The sequence below is a fragment of the Larimichthys crocea genome, chromosome XVI, assembly GCF_000972845.2.
Source record: "Larimichthys crocea isolate SSNF chromosome XVI, L_crocea_2.0, whole genome shotgun sequence".
Lineage (NCBI taxonomy): Eukaryota > Metazoa > Chordata > Actinopteri > Sciaenidae > Larimichthys > Larimichthys crocea.
The window spans coordinates 21,777,739-21,803,665 of record NC_040026.1 but is presented as its reverse complement, the minus strand read 5'-3'; the positions used below and the strand labels follow the sequence as shown (position 1 = coordinate 21,803,665).

Here is a 25,927-nt window from a genome sequence, read left to right as displayed (position 1 = left end):
TGTCTTAACGAAACCAGCAGTGTGGCATTTTGAAACAAGACTTGAGAGAAGTGGAAAATAAAGAGTTTTGCATACAGGTGAGATCTATAGCACCATGTGAGAGTCCATTATTCTTACTCCTGTGGCTGGCAGTATATATTTCTAGCATCGGAGCTTGTTGGAGGCCTGCTGCATTTTTCACAGCATATCTACAGTGAGCAGACGGCCCGGTTTGTCTGGGACTGTCCTGGTTTCAAGCTGTCCCAACAAATAAAACTCTGAAATGTCCCAGTTACCAAACTGTTCCAGTTTCAGAATTCAAATAATAATTCTATCAATATTGTTTCAGTGCTTACGTAGACATTCACTCGTTATTGCCTAACCCAATATAAACCAAACAAACACCACATGTCAGAGCGCTGATTTATCTGTGTGTTTCAATAAATCAGTGTATTGTTGTCAAGGCTGCTGCTCGCCTGTGAGTCATAGAGTGTGATGGCTGAGTGCTGAAGGGAACGTCAGTCCAAAGAGCTCCAGGAGGTTTCTGCTTTCACTGTAAAGTACCGAAAAGGCTTCATGCGGTCCGTGGTGTTCAAAGATGTGGTGTGCTGAAATAACTGTCACAAGCACGTATATATGTGTATGTTAACGAGTGAATAACTGGGTTAGGATTCTTATTTTGATTCACTCCCTCGACGGATGGAAACATAAACACAAGTGAACGTAATGCAGCCTCCGGACCTGTTTCTGTTTCTGTGGATGCCTCGCTGGACTTCCTCTTACTACACCATAGTTTTCCACCCACATGTACAACCCTCAGCTGAATGCAGCCAGCTGAGCTGTTTAAATTCTTGGAAACAGGAAATCATCATCAATGATGGATTAAAAACTAGATCAACAAATCAGAAGACGCCCAGCAATCAGAAACGAGCCCTCGTAATAAAACTCCTACTGCTTTGTTCCAAACTATGAGTTTAAGTAACGGTGCAGACTCGACTGTAAAACACAGAGGACTCAGAAAATGCTGTTTTTTGCAGTTTTACTCTTCCACTGTGTTTTCTATTTTACACCTTCTGGAAAATCCCACAGTCAGTAAATTTAAAACTTCCTCCTGCATCAGGACCAGATCTCGCTCGGCTGCTCACATTTGTGGCAGATGTGGCATGAATGCTGAATTGTGTAACAGCTCGACGTGTCTTACCTTGAATAAAAGCTGTCACAGTCATCTCTCCTCCATATATTCCAAACACGTCACAACTTCCTACGTTTGGATTCAACGCCCGAATTCTTCCAGTGTCATTCATCATTTCACAACGAGATCATCCAGTGGACTTACAGAACATTACGACATTATACAGTTTGGAGGATTTGGAGGATTAGCTATTCATATCATGTGGGAGTCGGGTCTACCTTCATTCCATATAAGCAGGCAGCCCACGTACTGTAACCTAATTACACAGGAAGCTGTAATTCAGAGCAGCTAACCATGAAACACATCTCCACATTATCTCCATTCAGCAACCCTGCACAAATAAGAGAACAGCTCTCCGGATCACCTGCGTCTGCACTTCTGCTGTCAGGACTTTATTTCACTGTTCATGGATGTGATGTTTCCTGAGCAGAGCTGCCGAGTGAAGCCTCAGCTGTCTGTCTCCCTGCAGCAGACAGGTCGCACCTGAGGCTCGCACAGAAACACCTCAACAGCATCAGCACACCTCAGAGGACAGGACGGGCAATCAGCAGGGGACACAACTGAATATACTCATACTGTAACTGAGTACAGTATTTGAAGTACTATTACCACTACAGAACAATCTGAGGTTTGGATTTTACATCAAATGAGAGATTTTCTTTATTTATTTCCATCTGTACTGTAACTAGAAAGTATGCTGGGGTGCCAGTCAGAGTCAAGTCTGACAAATAAATAAATAAAACACAACAAAAATAATAACCAGGCAGATTAGCACAGCAATAATGATTATATATATAATAATTTTTCTTTTCCTAATGATTTACTCTTTGTCCTCCTCCATTCATTCCTTCTTTCATCCTTCAGCCTAAAGAAAACTAAAAGTTAGAGTTCGACCCTTTTCTTTAAACTTTTTATAGAGATAAATAAAGAGACCACTTATTTATCAGCTGCGGCATTCTGTGTGTGTGTGTGTGTGTGTGTGTGTGTGTGTGTGTGTGTGGCCACATAGCGGGCTACATGTGTATGTGATCTGTTAAAGGTCACAACACTGGGAGAAGCAGTGGTGCGGCTTCGTCCCTCCCACTGACCTCCCATCACAACAAACATGAATGTCACGTCTTTGTTTCTGCTCCTTTGTCTCCATCTTAATATGACATCAGCGTCCCCGGGAATGATGGGATCTGCTGCGTGTGTGTGTGTGTGTGTGGGCTCTTATCCTGCAAACAGCTTCTGATTTAACTGTGTGTGTGTGTGTGTGTGTGTGTGTGTGTGTGTGTGTGTGGGTTTGCCGCGTCATAGAGAGGAGGAACAGACGAGCTGCATGTGATCATGTGGTCGTGATGACACACGGATGTGAATATTAATGTGCTCTGTATATGATTGTTTATGAACTGATGCTGCGTTAAGCTGCGTCAGGTTTTGGTGATTTACTTTGACCGAGAAGACAAAAAATGTTTGATAATCACAAAATAATGGAAGATTAATAGCAGCTAACGCTGCTCAGCATGACGGGACAAATGACAGAATAACGATGAAGTAATGATCAGCTGTTGGTTATACTATTCCATATGCCATGAGGCCACTGATTCATGGTCAAACACAAGCAAAGATATTTCTATTTACACAACATCATCCCACTGGTTTTGTGTATGTGCAAGTCTAACATTGACTTTTAAAGCTCCAGTGAGTCAGATTTACAGACTGTGGTAGAGATGGAAGATAATATTCAGAACTGTGTTTTCATGAGTGGATATTCACCTAAAAATACGAAGCATTGTGCTTTTGTTGGCTCAGAATGAACCTTTTATATCTACAGACTCCTCGACCTTCGCCAGCTCGTCACTCACTTTGTCTGATATCAGATATAATATTTGCTTTCACCGTCATACAATTACAAATGAATGTATAAAACGTGATCTTTATAAATACAATCTTTGTACTAATCCACAATTTTCATTTTTAATTACATTCATCATATTTGTCAGTGTGGGAGAAACCACACACACACACACACACACACACACACACACACACACACTTATGAATCATTTAGTTCTTGAATCTGTTCAGCCTGAATGAATAGAGTGTCTGTGAAGATGTTGTGAACATTATTCAGTTATTCAGAGCGATGTGTGGTGAAAGCCTGGCATTAAGTCCTTGTAGTGGAGAGTGCGGCGCAGAAGCAAAGGATCATGGGAATGTGCGGCTCACATGAAAACAGAACGAGCCTTCATGTCGACGCAGTCGTCGCGTATGCATGCACAGGTGAAGAGAGACGTCTTACTAATTGAACAAGGGCACACCGGAGAGTCGGAGCTTTACATGATTCACCTGAGCACGACAGCAGAGCATGAACACGTTCCTGCTGTTACGCGGATGAATCATCTCAGTCGGGGAGACTCAGTGGAGCAGATAACGTATAAAGGCATCAGGCTGTGGAGCGTGGCTTCACTTATCCCTCCATGCTCATTAGTTCTTAATCTCTGACTTCCTCTTTTCTCCTCACTCTTCTCCCCGGGGAGCTCAGAAACTCCCTGTCTTCTCTTTCTACGCTCACTCAGACTTTTTTCTGTTTCCATCCCAGTGCCTGTCTGCATGTGGATGAAGCTTCGAAGAGATGAAGAGAGAGCTGGAGCAGAGTGACTCTCATCTTCCTGCTCTCTGTCCGCACATGCTCAGATCTGACCTCACATGCAACACAACAAACACAGCTCACAGGATGCAGAGGTACGCACACACACAGATCCAAGACTGTGTGTGAAGAGCGGACAGTAATATTGTTTCAATATGAACGACACATTAAATGATGACAGATAAATGTTAAAGGTGTTCTGCAGTTTTGTTTCAGTCTTTCATCGTCTCGGTTTCCAGCTGCAGCTCTTAAAAATTCAGTGTGCGTTACCTGCCCAGTGCCAAACAGCTGAGACGGTTAGAGATAAGTTGGTGGAGGCTAAAAACCGAGTTTAAAGGAGAGTGAACATTCATCAGGGGATCCGGTTTATGAATATACAACTGTACATCAAGGATCAAATGTTCATCTGTGACGTCCTAAACTAAACGTGAGAAAAGAGCCACCATGAGTACGAATGTGATTTATTTTGAGAAAAAGAAAAGTCACCGATAAAAAGATCAGAAACATCTTCAGCTCTGTAATTTAACTTTCCTGTCGGCTTGTTTTGTCAGCAGCTCTGCGTTTCTTCTCGTTTACCGTGATCAGTGCCGTCTTGCAGCAGGAAACTGATTTGCTACAGCCGTGACTACACAACACTTATGTAATGACATTAACAATGTATGATAACACAAAAGGAAGAACAACACATAATCAACACAACTGCTTTAACATTAAACATCCACCGTGCACCGCGGCATGTGGCCTTCAGTGTGTTCTGACTGCTGTGTAATTAAAGAAGGGAGCTCACGAACAAACGTCACAAACACAACTCGCTTTTCCTGTCTGGAAAAAGATGAAGTCATTCCTGCAGATGGCGAACGACATTCTGCAGATTCAAACTGTGTAAACGTGGTGGCATGTTTCTGGTTTTCTCCTCCGGCGTATGAAGAGCACGGACTGCGGAGCATCTCCGTCTTTTCAAGTATTAATGAGAGACGCCGGCCAGGTTCGTGATATGTGTCAGCCATGATTATGCTTGATCACAGGGAGCGGACCCTCTCTAAAGTGCCCCCCTGTTGTGCGCTGGTTTCCGTAGCACGGTTGCCATGGAGATGCTTTTAGTATATCAGGCTGCCTCGTTTCGATGTGTGGCTGCATGTGAAATGGTTTCACGTCCGGGAACATTTTGTATTTGAAGTGCTTTTAGCAGGAAATGGCAGCTACATTTAATTTAACAGTATATCTCACAACATGAGGAAACAAGTGATAAACCTGCAGAGTGTTTTATATAACTGTGAGGATCTGGACTCATTCTCAGGCAGAGGATGAATGTTAAATCTTGTATGAAGCTTCTGGCATTAATGCACAAGTACAAACAGACTGAATGTATATGTTATGAACATAACACTGGAGAGGGTCCACGAGATACGTTCACTACCCAGAGGACTAATTGGTTTCTTACATAACCAGGACTTGAGCTGAAACACTGCTCACCAGAGGAGTACGAGCACGTCTGATTTGTTCCCACATGAGTACACACACTTCTTACTGAGTGCTGCTACATCCGAGGATCAGGCTAAGAACCTCAAAGCTGCACTGATCAATCTTTGTTCTCAACAAATGATTGTGTAACGTGAAAGAGGTCACTGGCAGAGTTAGCTCCACAGAGCAGTTGATCATCTTTTTACAGCCGGCTTTACGGTTTTGGTTTCCTCTCAGCTTCAGCCTCATTTCCAGCCTCAGCAGGCAGCTGCGTTCAGGTTTCAGCTCGGGGAAAGATGAAGTCAGTCAGGTGGACGAAACAACGACTATAAATGAATACTAATATTCTTGATAACTTGATATTGTCATAATATGTCAGAGTTCACTGTTACACTGACACCAAGTGGCCAAAGAATCAAATTTGTGCATCCAAAATATCATTTTTAAATATTTTAAGATACAAAAACAACAAAACAAAACTGGAATATTCCAACTCAGAGAAAACTTCACCAACCGATGGGACCACACACACACACACACACACACACACACACACACACACACACACACACACACACACACACACACACACCCATCCCCCTTCACACTATCAAGATGACATTTAATTTGCCGCCACTGTTGGAAACAAGTCCCCCACAAACATTAAGTCTTCACCATGAGGGGCCACCTCACCCTTTGTCAATGAATAATACCGACATGTGAACTTTTAATTCCAATCAATCCAGCTCCAGTACGCTGTGTGTCAAAGGACAGAGATGGCTGAGCCACTTGCTCCTCGTGAGTTCATGTGTACTTTCACACGGAAAGAGATCTCACATGGGATGAACAGTCCAGTCGTCACTTCAGGACAATGTTAAGTCACACGCTGGTATCAACTTGCCAAAAAAGAAAATTGAATTTGTGAATTGAAATTGAGTCTGTGTGTCTGGAGGATTTTTGGTTGCCCAGTTCTGGCCGCGCGGGACTCGACTGGCTTCGATCGGGGAACACTGATCCAGGCCCGGGTGACTGATGCTCTAAATATTGGATGAGCTCATCTGTGACCGAAAAGAGGCAGGAGAAACATTCAAAACTAGAAACTGGAGCAAATGCTGTCGCACAATGTGCAAACACTCACACGTCCACCCACACGCAAACTACACAGATGCTCTCTTTTCTTGCTCATGTACAAATACAGATTATGTATGGGACACGTGCACTCGTACACTTACACGGTCGGCAGCGAAGGCAGATTATGACGCGCGTTTCTGAGTATCACCCTCATCAAAACATGAAAAATTAAACTCCTGCAGTGGATTCACGTGCAGCATCCGACTGCTCACGTGCAGATTATGATGGAGAGAGAGAGAGAGAGAGAGAGAGAGAGAGAGAGAGGGAGAGAGAGAGGGAGAGAGACCTTGATCGGTCAAGTCGAGCTCTGAAGTGCTGAATTAACCTGAGATGAATGACAACACTGATTTGGTGAGATGCGTTGCCGTGGAGACGGTCTGAGGGAGTATCTGCTGTGTTATATCGACTGACGCATGTGGCGGCTTGTCGGCCGCGTGGGCGGTCAGTGGCACTGACCTCAGAGGTCAAACTCTTCAGGTACAACAAGACGACATGAATACTGTGAGCACGCATGTAACCACACACGGCGACAGTGTGTGTGCTTTCATATAACTTCTGATACAGCCTGTTTAATATGTGATGTATGCTTGATTAAAATGTTTTTGGGACTGAGGTAATTGTGAACTTATCAAATCTCTTAACCACACGTGTCATGTCATGGTTTTAATGGGTGTGGTGTTCATTATTAAAACTGTTGGCCTGACAAACGTTCAAAATGTTACTGATCAAAAATGCCTTCTCATCCTCAGAGCACGCTGTTGAATAAATGACATCATTCAGTCGAGACGTTTTTGCTAATACAGCTGAATTTTATGTCACTGTGGTGCAGAAACATACCGGAGTGACCGAAGGGCTGGAGGACAGAATCCCGATCTGCTTTGTTCACTAACACATCTTTGAACTGTCCAGATTCAAGATGAAGGAAGCTCTGAGATGAAGATGTTGATACGACTCTCCTGCAGTTACTGTGCTCACAGTAAAGAAGCTGCATGATGCTTTGCAGACTTTTTGTTTTGCTCCTTTGGTCCCTCAGGCTGCACACAGACCCTACCTGTATGCAGCTTGGCCACATCTGTAGATAAGCAGGCTCCGTGTTTCTAGAGTGATTGATCATGTTATCTGTCCACATTATGAAATACATCCTGCGTTCCAGGTGTGACATATCTGACACAGATGCCTGCTGCTATGCAGATAAAAGTGAGAAGGTCAGTTAGGACCCCGTGAATCACCTTAAAACAGAAAACATGTGTGTGGTTTCAGGTTGCAGCTCCTTGAACCAGATGTGTGGTTGGAGGTCATGCAGGAGCTGATGATCAGCTGATCAGCTGCACGTTCTGCAGTCTGTTTACTTCTGCCACCTTCAAACTGACTTCCTCTCTCTTCCCTCTCTCTTTTACTCCTGTGCTGACACTATTCCCTCTCCTTGTTCACCCTCCTCTCCCTCTCTCTCTTCATCAGGAGGCACTTGGGAGTCTGAGCCAATCACCCCATTTCTCAGCCAGGCTAGCGTGGCCAGCGATGAATCCCTCTAAATCACAGGCTTAACAGCCTCCTGTGATACTGCAGGGACTGGGAGGGTCTCCATAGCACAGTTCATAGAGAAATATAGATGGATAGACAGAGAGAAAGATTAAGAACGAGAGAGACAGGGATGATAAATACAGTAAATGTGACACAGGTGAGGACACAGAGGAGGAAAGAGGAAAGGTTTATGATATTAAAACCCAGTGAGGACGAGAACAGGATCCAAATAAATCAACAATGTGCGGTATTGATTGAATCAGCAAACGCTCTGCAGTCAGTGCAGCTCTCCACTCGTGTGTTGACTCTTCTGTCCTCGACTCTAGTGATCAGCAAACAGAGCAAAGATGGTCACTGGATGTCTCGCTAACAACGTGTCACTCCGGAGCAAATCAATTTGCCCTTAATGCCTCAGCTGAGAGGCTCAAAAAGGAAGAGGAAATGAAATTATCCCCTTAGTACACTCATAATTACATGGACGGGGAAAGTAATAAAAGAAATAATAGCTGGCATGATTTCATCCAGACGGTTTTTATCGTGAGTCAGCCTTTAAAACGGAAGACGCACTTTCACTTCTGAGATGGTCGGCCTGTCAGTCTGGATTTTTCTTGTTTTTAAAGAGTACAGGCGCTGGAGGAGAGAGAGAGAGAGAGAGAGAGAGAGAGAGAGAGCGAGAGGGAGGAGAGAGAGAGAGAGAGAGAGAGAGAGAGAGAGAGAGAGAGAGAGGGATGCGATCTGAATCCTTGTTCTCATGGAGATGACGAGAGTGTAACAACCACTGCGTGGTGGTGATGTAAAGTCTTCAATGGTGCCTTGAAAACGAGATGCTTCGTTCAAGGTTTGTCCTTGAGTTTTGAAATAAGTGTTTGCTGTTTTCTCTGTGTGCACAAACACACGAGCATGCAGGTTACACAAACACACACACACACACACCTGCCAACATTTTCATGTCTGTCTGCTGATTGATGGTTGGGAAGGTGCCAGGAAATGCAGCAATGCACCAACAAAAGTCAGTGAGAGAGAAAACTGCAGCTGACAAAGGGAAGGCATCGAACATGTGAAACATCTGGGTTATTCATTCTTTAGGATAAAATCATAACACGTAAATAACGTGTACGACGTCGACCTATTCAGCATCTAACAGCAGAACAGAAACCACCTGCACACACAGTGTTTACAATCCATCTGTAGTGCTGTGATCTTATTTTCTACATGGTCTGGTGTTGCTCTGCTCTGACATCATGTCAGCACGCTGTGTTGCAGAAACATCTTCTGAAATGAGCATGCTAACCTACGAGCTTCAGCCCGGCCTCTCTTGTAATACCACTTTTGCCTCGAGAGGCGATAGTGAGTAACATCAGTGTTCAGCCTGTCCTCAGTCCAACAGGAGGTGGACTGGATGGACAGAGGAGAGACCCAGAGGCAGAGCCGAGTCAGGCTGGTTCCTCAGAGACATACCAGTGCGAAGAGCTACTAGTTGGACAACCAGGTCTGAGCTGAAAATACGTTAACACAGGAGTCCATCATCATATATGATTACAGCACTGTTATACTATGAGGCTGTATACTGCCAAACACAAATAATAAATGGGTTGCTTTCCTCCTCCAGTCTTCGCTGCTTGTTTTCACTGTGGGAGCTCTCCACGGTGCTGAAACACCAACACAGACGTCGTACTGTGGAAAGCACTCGCTCTCCCTCCTATTCTTCTATTTCAGCGGCCTCAGAGGACAAAATACTCGTTAAGCTTGCCATGTATTTTGTCAACAACAAACAATGTCTCTGATCAAACACTGTGAGAGTCACTGGCCCCTCATCAGGAGCCAGAGCCAGAGATCCAGGCCCGGGGACCGGGCAGCGGCACAGAGGAGATCTGAACAGGTGACCGGCGTCACATTTCATCATCCATCACATTAGTCAAGCCTACAACAGGCCAAGCCTGGAGCGGCAGGCTGGGAAACCTTGCACAAGGGTACGGCTGCAGAGATCTGCGTCAGAAATCGGAGCAGCAGCGAGTCAGACTATCAATAGAGACAATCGATGCGAGGATTAGGACATCAAACAAAGATACACTGATAAATCTATAAATGTGTCTATCATCAGAGTATATGCAGAGTGTTTTACAGCTGCTTCGAGAATATAAAAGGACCAGAAAGAGCTTGAGTTCAAAAACATCCACATTGTTTTTAAAAGCACTGACATGATCATGAAACGGACAACCACGTTTAACAACAAAAGCAGGAAGCTACTGATGAATCTGACGGATATCAGGATAAAATGAGATTTCCAAGCTGCAGCACACTGATGCACAGTAATAACTAGGCGGCGTGTCATTCACCCGGAAGCTGAAGTGCTCTTTAGCGAGACAATGAATCCCTCCCGCCTCCACGGCTGCTGTGTTACAGCTAACCCTGTTCACCATGCGGTGGGGCAAACAGAGAGAGAACTTCCCCTCAAGGATCAGAAAAGAATTACAATTCATTACTATTTCATTAAGTGTGGCTTTAAAATCATCTTGACTCTGTGTTTGAGTGCACACGAGAGGGGAAAGGTATCAAACGTAATGTAACAGCCTGAGATCAAAAATACACAGTGGATATAACAAATGATTCTTTGGAATATTGTCAGATCGTTCTGCCTTACTCTGTTTTATGATTTCAAATCAGGATCAGTGATCAAAATAAGAGCATGATGTCCTGTTTCTGATCCGTCTGCAGGAAAACACAGAAATACTCCATGAGAAATATCGATTCTCAATGAGGTTTGAATGGAGATGTTCAATAGAGCTCAGCAGTTTAGAGGCACTGAGTGGCAGATGCAAAGTGCTGAACTGCTCTGTTGTACAAGCTCGTCGATTCATTGATGGAGTCTTTGTGTCGCATCAAAGCCATTAAAGCATGAAAATGGAGCGCGTGATTGTGTTTGTGTGTGTTTATCTGATCTGCCTCTCTAACCTCGGGACGTTCACGCTCTGTCTCATCCACCCGAGCCTGAATTCACCTCAATCACAACATGCAGGAAATCATTCGAGCAGAGGTGGAGGAGGACGAGTAGCAGTCTGTTAATTTCCTTCAACAAAAATACTTTTTTATGCCATCAGAGGCTATTATTCTGCAGAATGCATGCACGCACACACACACACACACACACACACACACACACACACAAAGAGGATCTCTCAGAGAGTGCAGAAGCTATTAGCAATCAGAGGCATGTCTGCAGCAGTCTCACTTAAGACACTCCGGGCCTTTCAATGCGGGAGCGATTATGTTCTGAACAAGCCGTTCTCCAGAAACAGAAAACACTGCAGAAAAAAAAAGAAAAGAGAAGAAATGCTGCTGCTGAATATTCACAACTGAAGACCACCACGGCCCTTTACCTCCTCACATCAGGGAGCGGTTGTTCCTAACAGGAAGTTTTGAGGTGCACATCAGAGGAGAAAGCTTTTAGAGGACGTTCAATCACTTTAAATGGCAGCAGTCCAGTTTACAGCCATCTTGCCAACAATCACGTCATTTATTTTGCAAGCGTCAAAACATCCGCGGGTACTGTACATATTTAGAAATGATGCAAGTTATTTCCTTTCCTCCTTTACATAATTCGAAACTCGAACCACTAACATCGCCACCGCCAGCTATGTCACATCCCTCCAACCCAACCCCGTGTTTACCTGCTCCTCAAGCTCCTTGTCATCCAGCACCTGAACCTGCGACACCCTGGACAGAGAAAGTCCACGGGGCTTTCACACACACTATGTCCACTATGTTCCCGAGTATAATCAGAGTGTGTCTCTGCCTGCGCAGCCAGGAAACCACTGAGAAATGTGAACCTGGAGCTCAGGAAGCCAGCCAGTGCTGCCAGTAAAATCACCCCCCTCCACCGCCACTGATACCAAGCCCTGCCCTTACTGGGCTGTGATGTCATCCCTATACCCGTGCCCTACGCAGCGGTCATCACTGATCAAGTTATTGGGCAAGTAGCTTCCCTCCAGTAAATCAGTTTTGCTTTCACATCTCATCATTTGATTCTGATTTTCCTTCCAACAAACACAAATACAAACAAAATATGTCCAGATATGACCTGGCAGATCCAGATCCAGCCAAGACACTGATGGATGTGTTCATTTTTACCGATTAAATATTCACTGAATGGACTAATACTACATTAAGAATAGTTTATGATATGTAGGGCTGCGACTAATTATGATTTTCATGATCAAACCAGTCTGCCAATTATTTTATCCGTTCATCATTTGCTCTATAACCATCAGAAAACAGCAGAAAGAAGACTGAGCAAATATTAACATTTGAAAATGAGTAAAAACAAACTGGGCAGTTTTGCTTAAATATTAACAACATGACTAATTGTTGCTGATTCATTTTCAGTCAATCAACCAATGAATGAATCAAATAATTGCTCCAGCTCTATGCTGTACTTGTGTATCTGACAGTATAACACAAACAAAAGCACAAATTCAATCAAACTGTGTAAAATCCACCTGATCACTCAGGACTGCGTGTCCATCCTGTTGTTGGATCAGAACGCTGAAGGTACAGAGTTCTTCTTTTTCAGTCTGCATTGGATATGCACACTTCAGAAATTCTCTGTGATGCATCATTCAGTAGAGTTCTGCATGCAAGAGTAGCCTAACATGTAGCTGGTTATAACAAGGAGTTTATTCTCTACTGGACGGGAAACTTAATATACCCCAACCACCACTAAAACCACTGTGTGCAGCCAACATTGTTTCAGTCCTAAAGTATCCAAAGATACCAAATATGTCATATTATATTCTGGGGAAATCTGTGTAAAATGACTGAATACTGCAGCCAGTGTGGAATCAGAATCTCTGATGGTAAAGCTACTTTAAGGGGAGAAGACAAAACATCATGAGCAGGCACACATGCTAAATCTGCAGCAACCCACAACTTCACAAGTCAGCAAACCGGCGTGGAGCTAGTCTGGTCAGCAGGAAAGTTTATGCATGTTTGGTAAGATAGCTGGTCGAGGTGTGTTCATGTTGTGTCAGAGACTGACGAAAGCTTTAAGAAGCTCACACTGCCACACACTGAAGCTCTACAGTGAAGGTGTGAACGGTCCATTGTTAGAAAGGCCACAGTTACAAGATGAAGACCTACAGGCTCGGAAATACTAGAATCTTCTTTGAGTGTCAGCTCCATGACAACAGATGAACGTGTAGGTGTACGTCTACTGGAACACCAGCACCAAAGACAAATGAAAACATCTACACACTCCAAATGACAAAGTGCTTTAAAGAGACAACAAGATAATCACAGCTGGAACACAACTGGATCTTTGTCCTGTCAAAGACCCGGCTGGGATCTGAAGGAGGTCCGGTTAAATAAATGTGTGGTTTAGAGTCAGAGAACAGAGAAGACAAACACATGCTGAGCTAAGACAGAGGAAGAAGCTTTCTGCTCTCATTTGGTCATCGGGCACAAATGAAGCTGCAGCAGAGACTAAAACGCTGGCGCTGGGTGGTGGGGGAGGTTTATGAAATTCAGTTCATGTGTATTAAAAAGGGCAGGAGGGCGTTATGAAAGGCAGCACCTGAGCAGATCTGAAGGACATCAGGTGGACGGCACACCTTGTGTTTTACTGCACGCTGAGCGCTGCGTTCACACTCGATGTCTACACACGTCTTCAAAATGCTTCGGCGCTGTTGGAGTAAATCCATTTTTATTGACTGCTGGAAAGAAAAAAAAAAAGCCAAAGACTGCTGCACCTTGTGGTTGCCATAGAAACCACCTGAATGACAGGCCGGTAGCTGCTTATGCTGCATAATAATAATAAATAAAAAAAAACAGGAGGTGAGAAAACAATGAGGAGATCTGCCTCCATTCATCATCTCACATAATCCTCTTCTCCTCCAGCACTAATTGGATAACACCAGCTCCCACCCTGCTGCTCCAATTAGAGGAAGCCTCCTCTGCTGCCACCTTTCACCTTCACTCCTGCCTTTCACCTTTATACGGACTGCACCTTTAAACTGCTCAGCTGACCCGAACCTCTGACCTGAGCAGCTGAGGAGAACAAATGTTACAGCTTCATGTGTGTGAACTTTAAAAATAGGCTGTTTGTTTTCACCCAGAATCTCAAATTATACATATATATATATATACACACACACACAGTTGCAGATGAGGGAGGTTACATCATTTCTATATGCTGAAGCCATGCATGCTCTCACAGAATAACGTGAACACTGAGATAACACACAGACGTGTATGTGTCTCTGTGCGGAGCTGGACTGTGGATGTTTGCAGCGGAATGTCGGCTCACCTGAGCTGAAATGGGAGCTGAGGGCAAAGCCGGGGCTGAAAACCACCGAAGACATCATCACCAGGAGTCCGAACATCTTCAGAACCGGCGCTGCAGAACCACAATGTAAAAAAAAAAAAAAAAAAAAAAGACCTGCAGGGTCTGGGGAGCAACAATCTAGAAAACACTATTTCTTAGACACGGCTTCATTTCTCCTTTCCGAACCGGCCCCTGGTGATCTCCCCGCGCCCCCCTCCATTCCTCCGCGTACCGGTGTGATGAAGACAGGCACGCGCTCCTCCACCTCGAGCCGAGGCCGGTTTGTCTATTTTCTTCTTAAACTGTGGCTGCAGATGAAGAGGAGGAGGAGGAGGAGGAGGAGGAGGAGGAGGAGTGTGAACAGCAGTCAAGTTGATCCAGATTTGAATTTCTCCTCTCTGGCTGCAGTGAATAGCGCACAGCTTCACGCGGTCACATCATCATCATCATCATCATCTGAAGCCGAACCGAACCGGACCGGACACGTGACCCCTGTGCACACACACACACACACACACACTGATGTGATCAAACGTCCCTGTCAGAGCTGCGGGGTGCTGTCCGAGGTGCTGACAGCCACAGCGCCATCTTGCTCGGTAATGCTCCCAAACTGAATTTATGGAGCGGCTCCGGCTGCGGGGGGGAGGAGGAGGAGGAGGAGGAGGGGGCTGTGATAGGCTACTGTGCTGCTGGAGCATGTTCAGATGACTGAGCTGTACAGTGCAGGAGGAAGAATCTATCTGTGCAGCTGAAAACACATTTTTTATTTTTTGCTTTCAGCTCACACATCTTCACCTGCAGAGCAAACGTGTCCTGACTTCACTGTGTGTGTGTGTGTGTGTGTGTGTGTGTGTGTGTGTGTGTGTGTGTGTGTGTGCTTCATGCTGCTGCAGAGGTTTCTCCCTCAGTTAGATAAGAAGAGCTATAAAAAATATGAACAGACTGTGACGTAACACCGGGGGAAAGGCAGGCAGCAGGACTTGGCTCTCTGGACTGTCCCCTCTTCTATAATCCTACTGTTCATACATGTTGGATGATGCCCCCTCCCCCACCCTGCAACATTTTCATCCTCTCCCAATCCTCCCTCCTCCCCTGCCTCCCTCATCCCGTCCCTTCCCATCAGATCGGATTCCTGGCAACAGAGGGAGTCAACTTTTCTTTGTGCATCACACGCTTGCTATGATCGTAAGACAGGAGAACGAGATGTGTGGAAGCAGAAATCCAGTTTGTGCGCACGCACCTTTGTTGCATGGATGAATGCTTATGTAATGTATCATTCATAATTAATAGACACATACGTTTTTTTATGTGAACAAACTGTTCCAGCAGCCGCCAAGATCACATACAGAGCGGCAGCGTACAGAAAGAATAAACTAATGCTGGTCAAAGTAAGAAACTGACGAATCTTTAGAGAAATATGAGTTCAGTCAAGACGCTCTCTCCCATTTATGTTCATGTTAAAGCAACAGCAGCAACTATTTCACTGATTCTGGTGAAACTGGATCATATTTTATGGAGGAAATGTTTTCTGGTTTTCCCTCTGATGTCCTCCGGCTGCTCCGCCTTAACTCTCTGTGATTTACAGAGTTTATGATGGACAGTGAAGTAACCTGCTGACAGCTGTAGCTGCTGTTAGCTCAGTTCGTCAGCTTGGCGGTGAGCTCAGAGCGACGGGTACCCGTCGCTCTGAGCTCACCACCAAGCTGACGAACTGAGTGTTTGTACCAACAGGCGTTATGGACTACCAGGAAGAAGAAGAGGAGGTAACCAGGCTCAGCAGCTTCTATGGACATAATGGCAGAGGAGAAGAGAGTGAAGAGGACGCTGACGGAGGAAGCTAAGAAGAGAAAAGGAGAGAGTGAGCGAGCAAGAAGCCGCCAGACAAGATCAAAACTGTGAAATAAAAAGGCGTAATTTAGCTTTAAAGGAGGAAAAGGAGCAACAACACCACGTGATGATTTCACACTGACATTCAGTGATGAAAGAGGAAAGTACAGCAGCAGTACCTCAGTGTTAAAGTAATCCACAGTTCATGCATTCATAATCTTGACTACATAGCTTCATTTTCCCGTGCTGGGAACAAGAAATCTTGAACTTGGTCCAGTACTGAGTGAGAACGCAGCAGCTGGCAGGAGTGAAGCCGGGCTGCGATGTGTAATCCTTTGGGGGAACTGCACACCGCCAACGTACAGTTTGTCCACCGAGTGTTTGTTTGTGTCACCGACAGTCTCAGCTTGTTGTTATACGAGTCTGGTGACAACCTGGAAAGCAGCCAGCACAGATTGATGTTTTGTGAGAGTACAATCCCTTTTGTTTAACAAGAAACAGCGTTTCTGTTGGAAGCCACCAGACACCGCAGAACAATTACACAAATAAACTAGTCACATAAGAATGTACTTTAGCATGCACTGAGTTTGGACAAACGGGGGCCCACACAAAGACACAGCTACCTTCATCCCTGCACCACCAGAGTTCATCAGAGCAGCTCCGCAGTGTGATCCAGCTTCTTTAAGTCCAGTCCAGTGAGCCCCTCAGGAGTCCTGGTCCCGGTCACATCCATCCATCTCTTCATCTGCAATCACAGACGTAATAAAACAGTTTCATCAGTGCTGGGAGATATTCATGCGCTGGCTTCATGGGTTGCTAATTTTTTCAAACGTGGAGAAATTTCTTTACAAAATCTGACATCTGACATCTTTGGACTGTGAAGGGTTTGAAGCGTTTGCTGCCCCGTGAATAAAACTGTTTCACAGTTTTCACAATCACCACAAGCTTTGGTGACACCAAATAATGTAGATGGTAAAAACAAAAAATCTACATTAACTGTCCAATAAGACATTTTATGATGTTTCTACGGTCTGTACAAAGACCTATAATGTACACAAGACGTCAGATACAGCACATTCATACACACATCCTACACGTGGAGCTTCATGAGGTGTTTGCAGAGCGAAGCTGCCGTATCGTTTCCAGGCCGGGAATCTGTATGAAAGCAGTGTGAAGAACGGGTTGAAGAGGCGCCTGGGGTCACGCACTGTGCTGTGTGTGCATGTAATAGCTTTGCTATTTGCGGGGGTGGGGGAGACCAATTATTCTGAAGGCATTGTGTGTGAGTTTGTTCGTATCGGAAGGAGTGGACGTGATGAAGAAACACAATTGGAACAAAAGGTATTGCTTCATTTGTTTTGATGGCAGCGGTTGTGAACACAGTCGCTGGGTTAAGATCTGGTATTGTGAAGGTCTTAGCAGGGTTTCTCTTAATTTGTCACCTGTCTGGACTGAACTAACCTTAAGTCCACATGCTGACTGAAACTTACTGTATATCTGCAGCAGGCGGAGCAGAGACAGAGGACTGAACCATTAGTAACCGTGACAGGACTTAGATCTGTAACCTGATTGCCCTTTTGTGCGTTACTAAATGTGAAATTTCTCATCCACTTGTGAAAGAGAGGGTGATGCATGTCTTGTCATCTCTGTCTTTGCCTTCATCTCAGTCTCATTTACTTTCTGATGGAGTCACAAACTCGGAGAAGAGGAAGAAGGATGGACACAGTTTATGTTTGAGTTCCTATTTCTGGACAGCTGATTTCTCTGACAGGAATATTCCTTCCTCCTCCTCCTCCTCCTCCTCCTCCTCCTCCTCCTCGCCCTCTTGTTTCACTGTCTCGTCACGTCATATTCGACTCTGATACATTGTGTTGCATGTCTGCTGTTTCCCTGGAAACAGAAAAGAAAGGATAAGATGGATTTGTGGGGTGAAACACCAGCAGAGGCGATCGTGTTCTCCAGTCATCTTACATCAAATCTTATGATCATTAGGTTAACTACAGATTATTACTGTACTTTTATATGTCTCATGCACAAAGCTAATTACACCTGCTCCCACACAGAGGAGCATCATGCAGACGAGATCATGCTGGGTGTTTCCTGCATATCAGTCCTTTTTGTGTCGAGGAAAGCAGAAATGGAATTACACTGGAGGAATGTAAACATCCACCCAGACACCCTGTGCAGCTCCATCCTCACCCCGCAATTTAGAGCTGTCTCTGGGGGGAGATGAGAGGGGAGAGCAGGGGCTCGACAGCAGGCTTCAGGCCCAGTTTTAACATCTCCCTCCGGGGTTCTGGTCACTCTGCGCCCGGGCAGCTGCACATGCCGAGTTCCTCATCTCTGGTTTCGCTGTGGGGATTGTAAAGAAAAAGGTCTCTGGTCTCAGCCTGGATTTATGCACCAAGCTTGTAATTCTAAAATTTTGATGTCAGTTTTTAAAAAAAAGGGTTTTATTCTGCTGACTGGGAGCCTTTTTACAATCGCTTGGCTTTGCGAAACCCTGTCAGAACAGTGTTGGACACATTTAAAATTGCTTTGTGGTAAATCTGAAAACAATGCTGTGTTTAATGGCTCCCAAGAAGCCGACATCTGAGATACACTTTCAAAGGCTTAGAGCGCTTACTGTTCATATCCTGTCAATGGGGAGACTGTGTCGCTTAATCCATTAAAGACCGGTCAAAAATGCCAAGCTTGAATTAATCACATTATATTATAATGCTGTATGAGTCTAAGCATCTATGCTGACCCCTTTAAATGAAGCAGCTGTGATCAGTGATTTGTCTGATGAGGTGAATAAAACCAGATTTTCAAAGATAGAAAGTGAAAGAAGAAAAAAACAAGAAAATGTTCGTTTTCAAATTTAATTTTGGAGCCATTTGGACATGAGCCGCTGTCCTTTAAGCTGACAGGAGAAAATCAATTAGAGCACTGAAGGTCTTACGTAAATGAGAATCTTATTATTATTATTATTTATTTTTGGTTTTGTCCATTTGCACCACAATAAATCAGCTAAAACTTGTATAGTGCAAGAACCTGAGCCACTGTCACACACAAACAATAAGATGAAGCTGGTGTGTGTGTGTGTGTGTGTGTGTGTGTGTGTGTGTGTGTGCACACTGCTTAGACTGCAGAGGAGAAGAGAACTTCTGCACATGTCATGAAAAGACGAAAACACAAGAATCATCCTGCATGAGCAAATAATTAGTGGACAGTCAGGAGAAGTCTAAAAGCGTCTGTAGTCTGTAGTGATCCCGCCTTTCTGCCACTCCTGTCAAATCAAACAGCTTTTCTCTCTTAAACTGACAGTCTGTCAGCTCCAACATCCTGTTTCAACAGGAAAAAGGAAAATAAAGGCGATTGTATCTTTATTAAAACTGACACAGACATTTCAATGGACTTAAACGGACAATGTCTTAAAAGACTTCTGCTAACAAGAGTAATTTTCAGATTGCATTAATGGAACTAATCACTGTTCATATATTAAATCTGATATTTAATATTTGGTGCCCCGGGGACACAAAATGAATTAGCTGAAAGCACACAGACAGCAGAGGTCAAGCAGTAATATAAATATAGATCTGAAGTTAAAGGGCAAATTAACCTAAATGATCCAAATTTGTTCCCAGTTATACGAATGAAATTTTTATGAGCCCAGACTTTGGCAGTTCTGTCTGAGATCTGAGGTCTGCCTCCTCCATAAAACAGTGACACAATGTTCCTTTTACAGGGAACAAATCCACAGAACACTCTGTCAACAGTCTGCAAAGGGAATACTCTTCTGTAGAAAGTGGTTAATATGAATTTTGGGGGATGAAGTGACAATTTGAAGGAGCTAACACATGCACAAACACTGCACAGTATGACCCTTATTCATTTCAGAGGTTAAGAGTTGTTTTCATTTGTTTGTTTTGATGAGAGGAAATCTGATTTAAGATTAATGTTTCATTCTAAAGAAAACTTAAGGCTTCTTGCTTTCAAGATTAATTTAAGGCTTTTGGATAGAGAACTGGTTGAGCAATCTTTTTTTTGGATGTGATCAGATCCACTGGTTTCCAACCTGTGGGGCCAGAACCACACTAGTGGTCACCAAAGCTTCAGCGTTGGAGCAGTGCTCTTCCTTTGTCATGTTGTTGTTTCTCTTTTATTTAATGTCTTCAGTGATTCAGGATGCCAAATAGAAACATGTTTGAGAGAGCCGTCTCCGTCATCAGGACAAAGCATGAAAGAACAGAGTTAATAAGCCGGTGGAGGGAAAATCCCTGTACCACTCCAAGTGTCAGCATGTGCCAAACCAAGACAAAGGAGGAGAGTAAGATAGATCTCAGGTTTTACAATCAAAGAGATTTCAGCCACAAGAGCATTAGTGAGGTCCAACACGGACGATGGGTGTTAAAGTTCTGGCTCGCAGTTCCTCCCGAAGGTGCTGGATGAGGTCGAGGTCAGAGCTCTGTGTAGCCACCCAAAACAGTCACCCGGGGATGCTCTCATGTTGAAACAGGGAAGAGACAAACACACACTGCTGCCAAAAAGCTGGAAGCACACACTAAAATATCATTTTATGGTGCATTCATTGAAACGAGGTTTGTGTCCACATACTTTTGTATACACAAAACTAACCCCACAAATATTGAATGCATTATCAAAGAGAGCAACATATCTCACAAACATTAACACCTACAACAAACATCAAACATCCAGTCGTCCACATCTAATTCTGTTTGTTCAAAGCATGAATGAAAAAACAGCAGCAGCTGTTTCCAGAGACATGACGATGAGAACGCACTTTCTGAAAGACGTGAAAGATGTGTTGTCGTAAAATGATTCAAACAAAACTATATTTGTTTACATCTGATCCGACCTTTTTACACAATTTATTTTGCACCTTACAGGCATCCATGCCCACCTGCTCTGGTGCAGAGTCTATTGAATATACATCGTTTAAAATATGCTTTGCTCTGAATTTAATGTCTGTGATAGCAGCCATGAAAGCAGACTGCAACGGTCTGAGGGGCAGATCCAGTTGAGATGTGCTCAGGCAGCTCTGAAATTCAGATTTCAGATATTCTGGATCAATAAACAGCATGAATCAAACTCAGAGCGTCCGAGGCTTCAGCTCGCCTGTGGACATCTCGTATATAAATAACGTCTGCATGGACATTTGCACATCAAATTGTAAAGAAATTCTCAGGAACATCAAACCCAGCTTCATGGCTCGTACTGTACTGTGATCACTGTCTATCTATCTATACAGAATTGCCCAGCAGTGTTTCACTGCTCTCATACATTATTTAACACGCATGTAGCACACACAGTGGAGTTATATAACTGTGTAGTGCAGAGCTGCATGTCTCTCTGCCCTGTAGCACTTGTTTGTGAGTGTGTGGCAAACAGGGAACAAACTTGATTACCTGCCTGTCGTGGTGCTGGCAGGGAGCCGGCCCCGTCGCACTGAAATGATTCATCACTGTGCCGCTGATTTCTGATCAAAGTGGTGACGCTGCATGTGGAACAGACTTGGAACAGCTGAGCTTCTTCACCTTTGAAGAGCAGTTACAGATGTCAGATATAAGAACTGTCTCTGCATCTTAAACATGCACAGTGTGTGCGTGGCTGGTGATGCTAGAAGTAAAAAGGAGTGAAAGAAAGCTTCAAGTTTAAATGTTTAATTGGAGAGAGACCAGACACTCAACATAAGACTATTAAATGTAAAAGTTCATGAGAGGAAAGTTACAGGATGTTGGTTTAGACTCAGAAAAGCACTCTGCATGGTTAACCTGTAACTCTACTGACCATCACATGCTCTGGTCTTCTCTAGGATCCACCGACTATCCCAGCGTACCCGAGTGTCACATCAGCCAGACCAACTAATATAAACTCAGCACGTCTGTGACCCGGCGGCTATGTGCTGGAGTAGCAGACTGATCAAGTGGACACAATGTACATAAAGTACCATGAGTCCTTTCCCTACAGAGCCATGACTGAAGACAATTATCATTTTATATATAGAGCAATATAAATATAGAGTAGATGGATGGGCAGACTCTGATTTAATGTCAGTAAATTTGTCTCTGACTTGGTGCTGGACTCTCAGAGGCTCTGGGCAGACTACAGTGTGGTTGGCTCAGGCTCAGGCTTTAGTCTCCTGCAAAGCTTTGAGCCATTTACTTGACAGCTAACCTTGAGAGAGGAAGCCAAAGATCTTTATTGAAATGACGACGGCTGGCAAGAGGAAGAACTAAGTGAAAAAACTGCACGTTACGTGTCTCCCTGCCTCGAATGTATATAAAAAGAACAGGTCTTGGTGAAGTGGCTGTTAAGCTGCTGCACTGTAGCTATCAACGGTTATTTATGAAATCTTGCAGCACTAATGGATTCAGGGATGACTCGTATAACTTGCACAACAGTTTCCACTGCAGAAATATCGCTGCTAAACTTTTCAAGCTCCATGCCAAAGCCACCCCGCTTAAGGGTGGCTGTCCTCCAGTTCAACCCCATCAAAAGGCATAATGTGGGGTCTTGTCCCAGTACATCTGGAGGGATGTGTCCTGTCTGCAGCAGTAGGAGCCAAGTCTTTAATGGAGAATGGCTCCACCGGGGAGAGCAAGACAGGTGCAAGGCCACTGGTGGCTGCATCCTTCCCGTATATAAGAGATGGAAAGAGGGGGAGGGTCAGCTGTACCAGGAAACCTTGAATCGGGTGAGTAGCACTGGACAGGATATGTTGAAAGGGGAAAATGGTAACTGGTAATGATTTCCAATGTTTTCAGAGTTGCTTCACCTGATGTTCGACTCATTTTGCTGCCATGGTGCTAATTTGTTGAAGGCTGTAAACAGGCGGTGGCTCAAATCTGCCTTTTTCTGTGTTGAGCTTGTAGACTGAGAGCAGAACGATCTCGTTTGATCTGTGGTCTGTCTTTCTAACCTCTGGTCAGTGAGAAAAAAAGCACACATTCATCTTGATAGGAGAGTTCTTGAAGTGCAAATGATGCTGTGAAACTGTGGGGGAGAGCAGACGAGAGGAGGACTGATGAAACAGCTCGCGGAGATGCAGCAATGCTGTGCTTCATGTTGAGTGGATTCACTGCTGCAGTCTGCACCAAGCCAATCCACTACATACATGCTAATGCTAATCTGATACTCCCCTGAGATCAGCGTTGACAGATATCATTAAGAGACGGGACCGAAATATCTGTGACCTACCCCGGCATGAGTAACCCAGCTATGACTAATCATTTAGCCAAGTGATTGAGGTTGCATTGATTTGGAGCGAGGTAATGTTTGGTGATGATTAATAAGCCTGAGAGTCTGCCAAGAAATGGAAAAAAAAGAAGAAGAAGAGACATTTATCTGAGATTCAGATGGACATAATAAATGTGGGGTCACTGCCTGCTGATCACTGTCAGGTGGATGTGTCGAGTGTTTCTGACAGCAAAGAAGGAAGAAGCAAAACACTTTATTTATGTTCTGTATCTCGTGTTTTCGTGTTTTGAAAGATTTTATGGAGGACAAAGGAGTCAAGTTTATTTCTAAAGCCCCAAATCACAAATGTGACTGAGAGCTTCTAATCTGATCACTTTAACCCTCCACTCAGAGGAAGGAAGGATGATAAAGAAGGGACAAAGGAGGGAAACAAAGGAAACAGGAATCAGAAAAGGAAACCACAATGAAAAAGAGAGAAACAAAGACAAATTAAAGGTGTAGTTCAACATTTTGGGATCTGCTTTCTGGCAGAGATCGATGCAGCTGAAGCAGTTGCCAGGCAACCGCTGCTCTTATAAGCCCTCCATAAAACACTTACGCTTAATGCTAAGCTAAGTTAACCAGCTGCTGGCTGCAAACACCTCCACGTACTCTCACTCTTCTGATCTCTGCAGAACATGGACGACTTTCGACCACAGGTGAAGAAGGTGGCCGTGGCCATGGGCGCTTCACTCACAGAGCAGGACATCGACCGCATGCCACGGGGGGTGAAAACACAGGGTGACTCAGTGTGTGTGTGTGTGTGTGTGTGCATCATTAATTAAAAGTGACAGGTGTAATGAATGAAGAGACACTCACGTGTGAGTCAGGACGATGATTTCACTGTCTGATGTCATCGTTTGTGATTCTCCACAGGGGTTTTCAACTACAGCCGCTTTCTGGAGTACATGAAGCAGTTCAAGACCTCCGAGGAAAGAGAAGAGGCCATCAAGAAGGCCTTCATGGAGCTCGACAAAGACAGCAGTGGCTACATAGAGTGGAACGAGATCAAGTATGAGCCCAACTCTCATCAATGAAGCAGATAAAACGCATCCTGGGTTCATCTTATTGTCATAAAATCCAGTGAAAATTAAAACCCAGCGTGTCTCATCTTTCTTCCTGAAGACTGGGAACAGTGTGTCTGTTGGGGACTATTTTCAGTGGCATATTAATCCACATTGGGTGGTCTGGTGGGTGTGTGATTAGTATTGGATGACAATGAAGAAGATATATTAGATAAACATATAAATACTTTGTTGTTGGATCAATTCATTGTTGGTTTTAGTCTTTTCGTAGGATTTTTGGACAGTAAGAAAGATATGCAGTTATGTCTTTTGCTGCCAGCGCTGTCTGCCAGTGGAAACTTCATTTGCAATCCTTATTCTTATTATTTTACTATTATTAATAGCAGTGCTAGTATGATTAAGAATATGAACAGACATGTCTACAGTCCTGAACTCGTGAGTCTAAGATCACAAATAACAAAGAAGAGAAACATTCAAGTTGATGAAGATTTCTCTGTTCACAGGTACATCCTGTCAGCTGTACCCTCTGCAGCTCCATCAGCTCCTCTGTCTGACGAGGAGGCGGAGGCCATGATCCAGGCTGCTGACGCTGATGGAGACGGACGCATCGACTACAGAGGTGAGGGCCTGTGTCACACTTTGGTGTACTTTCCTGTAGTCGCCACTAAGGGTCAGCAGTTAGTAACTCTTCATGTCTCTTCATGTCATAAGAGCTAATGAGCTTAGCATGATGCAGAGTTTCTGGTATCATAATGTCAACATACTGGAGTTGTTCTGTAGTTTGAACAGTGCACAGAAGCACTCACGTCTGACTCCGTGTGTCTCCCTCACTGACCTGCAGAGTTCTCAGACATGGTGAAGATGGAGAAGAAACCCAGGAAGTAGAAGTCATGTGGTGGTTCCAGGCTCCAATGTTAGCACAGTGAACGTGTGAGAGGAAGATGGAGAGGCCCTTCCTCTGCCTCTTGAAGGACTGTTGCTATCGGTTCATTTGGTTCGGTTGGCTGAAATAAATAATAACTTGTCTGCTGAAATATTAGAGTATTATAGCTCACTTTGCTAGATGATTACCAAAACACCACACTGGTTTGAAACTTCAAACTTCAGTATTTTACACGTCTGTGCTTGTTTCCCATTGGACATCGTGACCAAGTTTTACTGATGCTTTATAATTTCCTTGTGAGTTTCCTGGAAAAAGTGATGTAATTGGTATTAAAGAGAATTTTGCACTGTGTAAATAATCTCATCAGTTCTTTGGGTGATGTCTCATCAAATGTGCAGCGTATTTTATCAAACAGCTTTGATGGCTGACTCAGACTTTGTGGCAGAGACGCACGTATTTTAAAATAAATGCAAGATAATACAAAAAAAAGAATCACGTTAAAAAACTGCTGTGGTTCTTAACAACACACGTTACATACTTACATAAATCATTTTTCACAAACCAGCAGCTGAACAGTCTTCCTGACTGAACGTTCTCCAGAGCTTCATGAGTTTGTGGAAATTTCTTTATGACAACATGAATTAAAAAACAAAAACATAGATTGGTCATTTTCCTTTTTAAAGATTTAATAAGATTTGGTTTTCCATCCAAATGA

The 25,927-nt window shown here is 44.0% G+C and overlaps 2 protein-coding genes across 3 annotated transcripts in view; one reads left to right on the top strand and one right to left on the bottom strand.

Moving 5' to 3' along the window:
* aatkb (apoptosis-associated tyrosine kinase b) overlaps positions 1-14,832 on the bottom strand; it is a 42,400-nt gene extending 27,568 nt beyond the window's left edge. Inside the window, exon 1 of the mRNA XM_010752890.3 lies at positions 14,218-14,832. Coding sequence (XP_010751192.3) covers positions 14,218-14,293 — 76 coding nt within the window. The 5' untranslated portion in view covers positions 14,294-14,832. The remainder of the gene's footprint in view (positions 1-14,217) is intronic.
* Positions 14,833-22,620: 7,788 nt separating this feature from the next.
* LOC109142845 (parvalbumin-like EF-hand-containing protein) lies at positions 22,621-25,247 on the top strand. 2 transcript variants are annotated; one of them, XM_019277728.2, is made up of 5 exons: positions 22,682-22,762; positions 23,940-24,045; positions 24,181-24,316; positions 24,833-24,948; positions 25,171-25,247. In XM_019277728.2, exons 2-5 carry the CDS (start codon positions 23,943-23,945, stop codon positions 25,212-25,214), a joined length of 399 nt encoding a protein of 132 aa, XP_019133273.2. In that variant the 5' UTR covers positions 22,682-22,762; positions 23,940-23,942; the 3' UTR covers positions 25,215-25,247. The 2 variants fall into 2 exon arrangements, with proteins under 2 accessions (XP_027144879.1, XP_019133273.2); XM_027289078.1 differs by lacking the exon at positions 23,940-24,045 and having other exon boundaries at positions 22,621-22,762.
* Positions 25,248-25,927: the final 680 nt, after the last annotated feature.